At 39.5% G+C, this 12,303-nt stretch overlaps 1 protein-coding gene across 1 annotated transcript; it reads left to right on the forward strand.

Moving 5' to 3' along the window:
* Nucleotides 1–248: 248 nt before the first annotated feature.
* Nucleotides 249–5,309, forward strand: LOC141847659 (U3 small nucleolar RNA-associated protein 12-like). Its single transcript, XM_074735717.1, is given in 11 exon segments — nucleotides 249–518; nucleotides 616–831; nucleotides 911–2,002; nucleotides 2,211–2,292; nucleotides 2,295–2,332; nucleotides 3,272–3,453; nucleotides 3,541–3,772; nucleotides 3,881–4,081; nucleotides 4,289–4,414; nucleotides 4,953–5,026; nucleotides 5,231–5,309. Coding segments are annotated over 11 exon segments (2,541 nt in total). The 5' UTR covers nucleotides 249–278; the 3' UTR covers nucleotides 5,289–5,309.
* The last annotated feature ends 6,994 nt before the right edge of the window (nucleotides 5,310–12,303 follow it).

Raw genomic sequence — 12,303 nt, forward strand, 5'->3', positions numbered from 1 at the left:
AATCTATTTAATATGAGCTTACAATTTCAATAATAAAATTATTAATTTTAAAATTTTATGATAAATTTATAATTAATGGTTTTTTCCCGTAAATTTATTAACATCGTCTAGGTTTTATTCGCCGCTTCCTAAAACCCTGCCCTAAACCAGCACGAGCCCGAGCCGTGATTATCGTCGCACCTCAGCCGATAGCGTCGCATTGCCTCCGCCGCCGAGCAGGAGCCGTATCCACCGCCGCCGAGCAGGAGCCCGGAGGGTAGCGCTTTCGTCCGTCCGTGATGGTGAAGTCGTACCTCCGGTACGAGCCGGGTCTCGTCTTCGGCGTCATCTCCTCTGTCGACGCTAATATCGCCTACGATCCCTCAGGGTTGCACCTCCTTGCACCCGCCCTTGACAAGTTTTCCGTCTGGAACCTCAAGCAAGGTCTCGCCTTTAAGACCTTCTCATCTTCCACGCGCTCCTCCCATACCCTCGCAGTCACCACCATCGCCGCCTCTCCTTCCTCGTCGTCCACATCTGTAAGCGACCCCTCACCCTCACCTTCGGTTGAGCTGTGTATTCTTCCACTACTACTACTACCAAAATCATACCCATCTTCTGTTATTGATGTTTCAGATCGCCAGCGGGCACGCTGATGGGAGCATTCGGCTGTGGGACTGCGAGAAGGCTACATGTGAGGCGACTCTCAATGGCCACAAATCTGCTGTCACTGCCCTCCGCTATAACCACCTCACCTCCCTCCTTGCTTCTGGTGGCAAGGACTGCGATGTCATCCTGTGGGATGTAGTCGGTGAAGCAGGGCTATTTCGGCTCCGTGGCCATCGAGACCAGGCAAGCCCTTTGTTTTTAGCTATTTCCTTTTATTTCTAAATTTCTTTGATCCTGAAAGAAACAAGTGTTTGTTTTTCAGGTCACCGACCTTGTATTTATTGATTCAGGAAAGAAGCTTGTCACTAGTTCCAAGGACAAGTTCATGAGGGTTTGGGATCTTGAGTTGCAGCAATGTGTACAGATAGTTGGTGGACACCACAGTGAAATCTGGTCGCTAGATGTTGATCCTATGGAAAGGTTTTTGGTCTCTGGATCAGCAGACTCTGAACTCAAATTTTATGAAATAAAAAGGAACGCTGAGGTGGTCGAGAAGGAAAGCAAGTGGGAATTTTTGAAGAACTTTGGTGAAATCCAGAGGCAGAGCAAGGATAGAGTGGCTGCTTTGAGATTTAACAAGTCTGGAAACCTTTTAGCGTGTCAGGTGGCTGGAAAACTTGTGGAAATATATCGAGTTCTCAGTGATGATGAAGCAAAGCGGAAAGCCAAGAGGCGTGTTCACCGAAAGAAAGAGAAACTTTTGACAAGAGATGCGGCTGGAGGAAATGAAAATGGAGGGCTTGCAGACTCCTTATCCAGCCAGGAATTTCAGCACCCAACTATTGTGGTGTCAGACGTGTTTAAACTTCTTCAGATGTTACGTGTGAGCAAGAAAATTTCTTCTATTGCTTTCTGTCCTAGTGATCCCAAAGTTGGTCTTGCTACTTTATCATTATCCTTGAATAATAACATGCTAGAGACCCATTTAGTTGATTCTGATAAGATATCCAAATTGTATTCAATAGAGCTTCAGGGGCATCGCTCAGATATCAGAAGTGTTACACTTAGCTCAGATAATGATCTTTTGATGTCAACTAGTCATAATTCTGTAAAGATTTGGAACCCCACTACTGGAGTTTGCCTCCGCACTATTGAGTCTGGATATGGACTATGTAGTTCTTTTGTACCTGGAAACCGCTATGCCCTAGTTGGATCCAAAAGTGGATCCTTGGAGATAATTGATGTTGGTAGTGGGAGTTGCATTGAAGTAGTAGAAGCTCATGCTGATTCCATAAGATCGCTTGTACAACTTCCAGATGAAAATGGAACTATTGGCGGACAGGGCTTCGTTACAGGAAGTGACGACCGTGATGTAAAATTTTGGGAATATACGGTCAAGCAAAAATCAGATAATGTGAGTTTTCTGGCTATAACACCTAATGATCTTTGGTATCTGAAACATTCTTCTAATATGTTTAGTGCTTAAATTGTCATAGATGTGTTGGTATGTATCTATTCTTGTAAATGTTATGATAAATGTATAGGTATACCATAGGGTTCGAATCAGATGCCTTACATATAATTAAAGCATTCTTTTTGTTTAACTGTATTAACCTTTGCAGGAACCTAAACATCTAAGTGTGACAAATGTGAGAACTTTGAAAATGGATGAAGATGTTTTAGCAATCTCTGTTAGTCCAGACTCTAAATAGCTGTTTCTCTGTTGGAAAAGTGTGCAATCAAGGTAATAATTTCTTGCCTTAACAATTTTTTGTGCTTATCTGCGTCTAGTGAACTTTTGGTTTTAGTGATTCTAGAAGGTAATATCCTGTTTGCCTAACCTTAAATCTCAAGTTACATCAAAATATAAATAAATTCATGCTGATCACTGATTTGTCATACCATTTGAGGACATTCACCTACATATAAGCATAAACAAACCTTAAATATAGTGAATTTTGTGCTTACAAATAAATTTACTTTAGAAGATCAAATATCTGTCAGTGCATACTGACATGACTGAGTTCCTATGCACACAGGCCATGACATATGGCCTACTTTTGTATATTAGATCCAACATACCACTCCATATTTGAATGCTTTTTTACCCTTATGGATCATTGAAATTGTCATGTAATATGTTTCAACATTGGTCAGCATCTACACTAACAACCCATGGTAGTTCCAAGTATTTGGTCAGCCTTAGATACTGTATGACAATTTCACTTCAGTATTGGAACTTGTTTAATTGTTTTCTCTTATGGTTTAATTTCTATCAAAGAAATCTTGTTAGAGTCAGCTAGAAATCTCACTTTTAGCAAACCAACAAGTTACTTCTAGCATGTCAAGAAATTTGGGGGATCATAACTTGTTATCAGCATAACCATAGTTGTCCTAGTTTGCAACATCATTTGGCATCATATGGAACTTATCTAATTAGCCAATATCATGTCATAGTGTTAGTTAATAAAAATTTACTTGTTCCGATGGATTGTGAGCATTTTGAAGAATCATACCTTTATTGTTTTGAACTAAACCATAGAGCAGGAGAGGGCTTAGCAATTGACTTTTTTTTTTAAAAAAAATTCTACAAGGAGTTCATTTCTCCACATTAACTTGCATACTTTGCATTTTTTCTCGAACTGAACCATCTTTTGGGTGATGGCAAACAAATATTTTTCAGGTCTTCTTCATGGATTCCTTAAAACTTTTCCTTTCCCTTTATGGCCATAAGCTTCCAGTTCTCTGTATGGATATTTCATCTGATGGTGATATTCTAGTTAGTGGCTCAGCGGACAAAAATTTGAAGATTTGGGGTCTCGACTTTGGAGATTGCCACAAATCTATTTTTGCACATGCTGACAGGTCTTCATGAGTGCCATGCACCTGATTTTGTTTAGTATGTTAATAAATATAGTATAGCTGATATGGTTCCATATTCTTTTGCAACAGTGTTATGGATGTCAAGTTTGTCAGGAATACTCATTATATGTTCAGTGTGGGCAAAGATCGACTAGTGAAATATTGGGATGCTGACAAATTTGAGTTGCTCCTAACTCTCGAGGGGCATCATGCTGAAGTTTGGTGCCTTGCTGTTAGCAGTCGTGGTGATTTCATTGTCACAGGATCACATGATCGTTCAATACGTCGTTGGGATAGGACTGAAGAACCTTTCTTCATAGAGGTAATTTATTATGGTTATATTGTTTTTGTGCTATTAAAAAATTAGCAATGTTGTCCATTTTGTTATTTCTGTTGATTAGTATTTTTTTGAACCCTTCTGCAAGTCCAGGAAGAAAGAGAAAAGAGATTGGAAGAGGTATTTGAATCTGCCTTAGACAATTTAAATGAAGACAGATATGCACCAAAAGAATTGGTTCCAGATGAGGGATCTGTAGGTGTGCCTGGCAAGGAAACCCTGAGTGTGACTGATTTGATCATTGATGCGTTAGACATGGCAGATGCTGAAATAAAACGGATGGATCAACACAAGGTACAAATAAACCTTAAATGTGCCACTTGACATGATGCTCTTTATGATTTAGTGTCTTTATATCATGAACTCACTCTGGAGGCTTTGATCATCTTCTCCTTACACTACCTGTCTAAAACAAACATTGATTATTAGTAGCTTCCATCTTTGATCTATAATAGTCCATATTCTGACTGTAGTATCCCCCAATCTCATTCTAATTTCCAGGAAGAGCAGAGGGACAGAAAAGGAGTGTTTCAACCAAACATAATGATGCGTGGTCTTTCGCCATCTGATTTTGTTCTCCAAACGCTTGGAAATGTTAACACCAATGATCTAGAACAGACACTTTTGGTTAGTAACAATTCTTTGTCATACTACTGTTTTTATACCATATCATGCCTAAGATTATTGTCAAAGTATAGTAGTCAGATTTAAGTATCGTTTTGCATCAAGTGGGATTAGAGTGGCATTGAGATTTGTCCATCCTGTGGAAGGAACTATCATGAAACCATGCATCAGTTTTATAAAGTATTCTTATGTTGTTGTTTTTTTGAAGTTTTTTCAGTTTAGGAAACCAAAGATTTCATTTGTTGTTTTCCCAAGTGCGAGTTCTGTGGTGCTGAAAGAAAGTTTGTCCGTCTTGTGAAACTAATTGGAACATAAATCATTGTAATATTTATCTGAAACCAAAATTCCCTGAATTTTTTATGTACAAATAGTATCATACAATGACTTCTTGTTCAATGTTCAGCAGTAAGTTTGCTAGTTGAACACGCAGGTACTACAGATTTATGCAGTTCTATACACATATATATACCATTACAGTTGTACATGCTGCTCTTTTACATGTTAGAATTTCGTTGAAGTCAGACAAATGCTCTTCTTGCAGTCATTGCCATTCTCTGATGCTTTGAAGCTTATGTCTTATTTGAAAGAATGGGTTGGGTACGCATCCCAGACAAGGTAAGGACAATTTCAACACTCTTGCTCTAAAATCTCTCATTTTTCTTTTGTATCATAAAATAGCTTTTGAGAACAATATATATGGGAATTGTGAACTTTATGTTGCTCCCATTATCTTTTATAGTGCATCTGATGTCTTGATATGATATAAGACAATTTGCACCCAAGAATTATGCAACATAATTACATCTTTGTTGCATGTAGGTTGAGCTTGGTTGCAGGGTCACGACAGTGCTATTGCAAACACATCATAATCAGCTAACTACAGCTGGATCGATAGTCTTCGACAATATGGCTGCTGGTATCATCGCTCAATTTCTTTTTCTGGACTCTGATAAATCCAAGAAGCCCATACAACTCTATATCAACTCACCGAGTGGCGCCATCACTGCTGGCCTAGCGATCTATGACATGATGTAGCACATCAACACACTGATCATGACTACCTGTCTCGGGCAGGCCGCTTCCATGGAGTTGTATGACCTGCTCGAGACAGGTAGTCATGATCGGTGTGTTGATGTACTGCATCATGTCATAGATTGCTAGGCCAGCAGTGATGGCGCCACCCGGCGAGTTGATATAGAGTTGTATGGGCTTCTTGGATTTATCAGAGTCCAGAAAAAGAAGTTGAGCGATGATACCAGCAGCCATATCGTCGAAGATAGGACGGTTGAGGAAGATGATCCGCTTCTCGAGGAGGCGCGAGAAGATTTCATATGGGGCGAAGCTGTAAAAGCGGGTACCAGAACCGGCGCACCATGCGGCCGGGATAATGGAACTGGAGCGGGCCAGGCAGCGCCACAACATAGCACAGTTCAGGTGCCTGCAGGAAGGAACATTCTTTTAGATGTTCATTGAAACACATATTAACAAAGTTTGATTGAAAATGAGCAAATTTAGAAAACAAAATCTAACAATAACTAGAGTTGTTCTTGGATTCACAGAGTTAAATTGAGGTTCACAAAGTTGAGTTGCGTATTATCTCAAACATCTAGTACCAGAAAGATAACAACTGCAGATGTAGAGATTCAACTGTACCAAGTAATACAAGATATAAAACTCTGCATCATGTTAAACCAAGAATTTAGTAGCATCATCACCACTCTTCACAAAATAAATTACCCATAAAATAAAGATGCCAGATATTACTTGCAGAGAGAAAGGTCATTAACTATTATCTAGAATAATATGACAATTTAAAGGATACAAATAATGACCACTATAAAATAAACCAGTTCAATTAAACAAACTTTTTCAGATTTAAGTTACCAATGTATTTTTTTTCTATATATATATATATATATATATATACAGGAATGATATCCTGCGCGATGAGTTTACGCGACTCCGTGCGCGACAGCCGACGTGGCGAGGAGTTTCACTGTTCATCTTCCACCGTGGCCGAAACGAAACAAAATCCTACAAAATCCCGCCTCTCCCAAAATCGCGCGGCTGATTCTAAATTCGAGCTTCCGTTGTGGTTGAAAAGGAAGCAGAGAAGGATGCGACTGCAGTAGAGGTGAAGAACGAGAAGGGTGGTCTGGTTGTGGAGAAGGCCTTGTCCTTCAGGGAGGAGAGCAACTTCTTGTCGGATCTCAAGGAATCCGAGAGGAAGGCGCTGTGGAGCTCAGAGCCGCCGTCGAGGAGGTCATCCTCAAGAACAAGCTATTTAGAGACGAGTTAGATCCGTCGGAGGGGAAGGAGAAGGTCCATGGAGAAGGGGGAAAACTGGAACTTGACAAATCTGCTGAGGCGAAGCACACCGACGAAGAAAAACCCGACCTCTCTACCCAAAACCAATTATGAAGGGACATTCTCCTCGTGGGCAGTATTACTTCAAAAGTGGACAAAACCAATAATTATGGTCGGTTCTCTTATGCATTAGGTGTCAGACAATTTGCCATATTATGAGACTTTCTGAGACATTTCAGAAAGATATGTATTGGCTTCATTTTTTAAGTAGTTGGATTTAAGTTGTATTATCTTGAACCTTGGTTCTTATTCTTTTTGTTGGTTTCCAGGTAATACTTCCATTGTACCCAATACAAAGTTTCATACTTCTGATAAAAAGTATTATAGTAAAACATTGAAGACAAAGCAGATTCCTTTCAAATCAAGCAATAACCGTACTCTTTCTTGGCACAAGAAAGTATCAGATGATAACCTTGTAATAAGATTTTCAGATGATGACAGTGGAACTGACTCTGGAGATTCTAAATCTGTACACATTCGAGGGACAAAATCGGTTTTAAAGACACCAATGAGTTCCTTGGACTCCCTCACTCATATAGATATAAAATTTTAAATTTTTTATTATCAAATAAGCCATCAGCCGGTTTTGTCCAAAACCGGCTGATGGACTTTAAGACCTCGAATGCACATGATCCGAACACCTTTTTTGCTCCTCTTGCACTCTATAATGTGTACATCAACTCAGAATGCATTGCGATACATCGTGTTGGAAGTAGGAATTTTTTTCGCTCGTGCTCGGCATGTGGATTGGGGTGGAAATTTTATTTTTAATTCTACATAGATGATACTTGGTGTTCAAAGACACCAATGAGTTCCTTGGACTCCCTCACTCATATAGATATAAAATTTTAAATTTTTTATTATCAAATAAGCCATCAGCCGGTTTTGTCCAAAACCGGCTGATGGACTTAAAGACCTCGAATGCACATGATCCGAACACCTTTTTTGCTCCTCTTGCACTCTATAATGTGTACATCAACTCAGAATGCATTGCGATACATCGTGTTGGAAGCAGGAATTTTTTTCGCTCGTGCTCGGCATGTGGATTGGGGTGGAAATTTTATTTTTAATTCTACATAGATTATACTTGGTGTTCAAAGACACCAATGAGTTCCTTGGACTCCCTCACTCATATAGATATAAAATTTTAAATTTTTTATTATCAAATAAGCCATCAGCCGGTTTTGTCCAAAACCGGCTGATGGACTTAAAGACCTCGAATGCACATGATCCGAACATCTTTTTTGCTCCTCTTGCACTCTATAATGTGTACATCAACTCAGAATGCATTGCGATACATCGTGTTGGAAGCAGGAATTTTTTTCGCTCGTGCTCGGCATGTGGATTGGGGTGGAAATTTTATTTTTAATTCTACATAGATGATACTTGGTGTTCAAAGACACCAATGAGTTCCTTGGACTCCCTCACTCATATAGATATAAAATTTTAAATTTTTTATTATCAAATAAGCCATCAGCCGGTTTTGTCCAAAACCGGCTGATGGACTTAAAGACCTCGAATGCACATGATCCGAACACCTTTTTTGCTCCTCTTGCACTCTATAATGTGTACATCAACTCAGAATGCATTGCGATACATCGTGTTGGAAGCAGGAATTTTTTTCGCTCGTGCTCGGCATGTGGATTGGGGTGGAAATTTTATTTTTAATTCTACATAGATTATACTTGGTGTTCAAAGACACCAATGAGTTCCTTGGACTCCCTCACTCATATAGATATAAAATTTTAAATTTTTTATTATCAAATAAGCCATCAGCCGGTTTTGTCCAAAACCGGCTGATGGACTTAAAGACCTCGAATGCACATGATCCGAACACCTTTTTTGCTCCTCTTGCACTCTATAATGTGTACATCAACTCAGAATGCATTGCGATACATCGTGTTGGAAGCAGGAATTTTTTTCGCTCGTGCTCGGCATGTGGATTGGGGTGGAAATTTTATTTTTAATTCTACATAGATGATACTTGGTGTTCAAAGACACCAATGAGTTCCTTGGACTCCCTCACTCATATAGATATAAAATTTTAAATTTTTTATTATCAAATAAGCCATCAGCCGGTTTTGTCCAAAACCGGCTGATGGACTTAAAGACCTCGAATGCACATGATCCGAACACCTTTTTTGCTCCTCTTGCACTCTATAATGTGTACATCAACTCAGAATGCATTGCGATACATCGTGTTGGAAGCAGGAATTTTTTTCGCTCGTGCTCGGCATGTGGATTGGGGTGGAAATTTTATTTTTAATTCTACATAGATTATACTTGGTGTTCAAAGACACCAATGAGTTCCTTGGACTCCCTCACTCATATAGATATAAAATTTTAAATTTTTTATTATCAAATAAGCCATCAGCCGGTTTTGTCCAAAACCGGCTGATGGACTTAAAGACCTCGAATGCACATGATCCGAACACCTTTTTTGCTCCTCTTGCACTCTATAATGTGTACATCAACTCAGAATGCATTGCGATACATCGTGTTGGAAGCAGGAATTTTTTTCGCTCGTGCTCGGCATGTGGATTGGGGTGGAAATTTTATTTTTAATTCTACATAGATGATACTTGGTGTTCAAAGACACCAATGAGTTCCTTGGACTCCCTCACTCATATAGATATAAAATTTTAAATTTTTTATTATCAAATAAGCCATCAGCCGGTTTTGTCCAAAACCGGCTGATGGACTTAAAGACCTCGAATGCACATGATCCGAACACCTTTTTTGCTCCTCTTGCACTCTATAATGTGTACATCAACTCAGAATGCATTGCGATACATCGTGTTGGAAGCAGGAATTTTTTTCGCTCGTGCTCGGCATGTGGATTGGGGTGGAAATTTTATTTTTTATTCTACATAGATTATACTTGGTGTTCAAAGACACCAATGAGTTCCTTAGACTCCCTCACTCATATAGATATAAAATTTTAAATTTTTTATTATCAAATAAGCCATCAGCCGGTTTTGTCCAAAACCGGCTGATGGACTTAAAGACCTCGAATGCACATGATCCGAACACCTTTTTTGCTCCTCTTGCACTCTATAATGTGTACATCAACTCAGAATGCATTGCGATACATCGTGTTGGAAGCAGGAATTTTTTTCGCTCGTGCTCGACATGTGGATTGGGGTGGAAATTTTATTTTCAATTTTACAGAGATAATACCCTGTGTACGAAGACACCAATAAGTTCCTTGAACTCCCTCACTCATGTAGATATAAAAATTTAATTTTTCTAATATCAAATAAGTCATCAGCCGGTTTTGGATGAAACTGGCTAATGGACTTAAATACATCGTCATGGTCATAGAATTTTCGTGGTTTAGATTATTGCCTTATTTTTTGCACCAATTGTCTGCCTCCATTTTAGGACTTGCTTTCCTACAAGGTTGTATTATTCTTTTGCTAATGGAAGTGTATGGTTTTTCACCATGCTTCATATTCATGCTCTCTTCAGGCAAATGACGTCGTTACATTTTTGTTTCCTAATTGAGATCTTATGAAGTTCATGATTTGCAATTAGGGATGCTCTCAATATCATGCTTCATATTCATGCTCTTAATATAGCCTGAATTCGAGGGCACAAGCTGCAGCAAATAATGACAACAAACACCTCCTCAAAGAAGGCAGAAACATAATTTTAAGTCGAAACAGGATTCCTACAAAAGATTCTCATGACAAAAAATTATTTTAAATAGTATTGCAATCAAAGAGTACATGAAAGATAAGCTCAGGGCAAGGGTTCAGACAACTGAACAACAAAAGAAGAGCCTCTCTTGAAATGGCTGAAGAGTAGCATTGTTGACTTGAAGAATATTCTGATCATGTGCCAGCTTTACGGCGACCAACTCGAGCCACGAAACCAGCTTGGATTGGTGCCACTGACCATGAAGAACCACCCTGCAAGTTGAACAAACAAATCAAAATGTAGTGTATCCCAAAATGCCTAATATGAGATTAACATTAGTAAAAACAAATCAGCATAAATCTCATTTTGGTAGAAAATTCAAAAATCTTAATAATTATTCAACAACTCATCAAAGTCATCATCTTGGAAAATCTTTTGTATCCAATATTGAGTCATCATAAAGACTTGTTGCTTGAAGGAAAGAAATTTTATAATTCACAAACCGCATTGTGTCATGTGTGGTTTGTGCAATGGAGGAATCGATCCTCCACTAGATGAGCCGCGTTGTGCTCTGACCTCGCTGTGGTATCAGGAAACTCCTCCGCCATTCAACCAGCAAATTCATAATTAGGTGAAATCAAGAACTTACCGTGCTTGAATCTATGTTCGTCTCCATCAATGCAATGTTTTGAATGGCAAAATCTGCAAAGGCAAACTAATTTACCCTATTTCAGCACAACTTAAGTACATGACAACCAAATACATAAACACCCAGAAGAAAAGGCAACATAGTCTAAAAGCTTTAGAAATATATTTTCTGCCTAGTGTCACTAAGAAATTTACAGGATCACCAAGCGGTACCGATAACAAACGAGGAAATCAAATAAACTACGAATTTATGAGATTCTCACCATCAAATTCATGAACAAAGACTATAACATGAGAAATCCAAGGAACATCTTCATGGGCGTAACTATAAATAAATAAATAAAATTATTGAACCAACACCACAAATTCCACCATCTACAATAATATAACAAATCAGAAACATACATCTTGCAGAAAAAACCTACAAAAGAACACATTGTCAATAAAAAAATGATTTATGAAGATTCATCGGAAGCAAAACACCAGACCTACAGCAGCGCAAGAAGGCAAACCAGGAACCCAATATCAGAAAACGTCAGATCTTCAAGTTAAATAGCCAGAAAAAGATTAAACAGAGGAATCACATCAAATTCTGTGACAGTGGATAGAGGCCAAAGAGAACGCGATCCAATACCTGAGAGTGAGATCTTCGATTCCGATGCGTTTCTCCTCCTCTGTTCGCACCGAGGGTCGAAACCTGAAACGGAACCAAACTCGAGTAGGGAACTCGAAACGATAGGAGCGACAGGCGAGCAAGGGGGCGGGCCGAACGCAGCGACGCGAGAGGAGCGAATAGGATTTAGGGTTTTGGGTAGAGAGGTCGGGTTTTTCTTCGTCGGTGTGCTTCGCCTCAGCAGATTTGTCAAGTTCCAGTTTTCTCCCTTCTCCATGGACCTTCTCCTTCCCCTCCGACGGATCTAACTCGTCTCTAAATAGCTTGTTCTTGAGGATGGCCTCCTCGACGGCGGCTCTGAGCTCCACAGCGCCTTCCTCTCGGATTCCTTGAGATCCGACAAGAAGTTGCTCTCCTCCCTGAAGGACAAGGCCTTCTCCACAACCAGACCACCCTTCTCGTTCTTCACCTCTACTGCAGTCGCATCCTTCTCTGCTTCCTTTTCAACCACAACGGAAGCTCGAATTGAGAATCAGCCGCGCGATTTTGGGAGAGGCGGGATTTTGTAGGATTTTGTTTCGTTTCGGCCACGGTGGAAGATGAACAGTGAAACTCCTCGCCA

The sequence above is a fragment of the Curcuma longa genome, chromosome 16 (assembly GCF_044706935.1).
Source record: "Curcuma longa cultivar G26 ecotype Majalengka, Jawa Barat chromosome 16, ITB_CL_G26_1.1, whole genome shotgun sequence".
In the NCBI taxonomy this organism is placed as follows: domain Eukaryota; kingdom Viridiplantae; phylum Streptophyta; class Magnoliopsida; order Zingiberales; family Zingiberaceae; genus Curcuma; species Curcuma longa.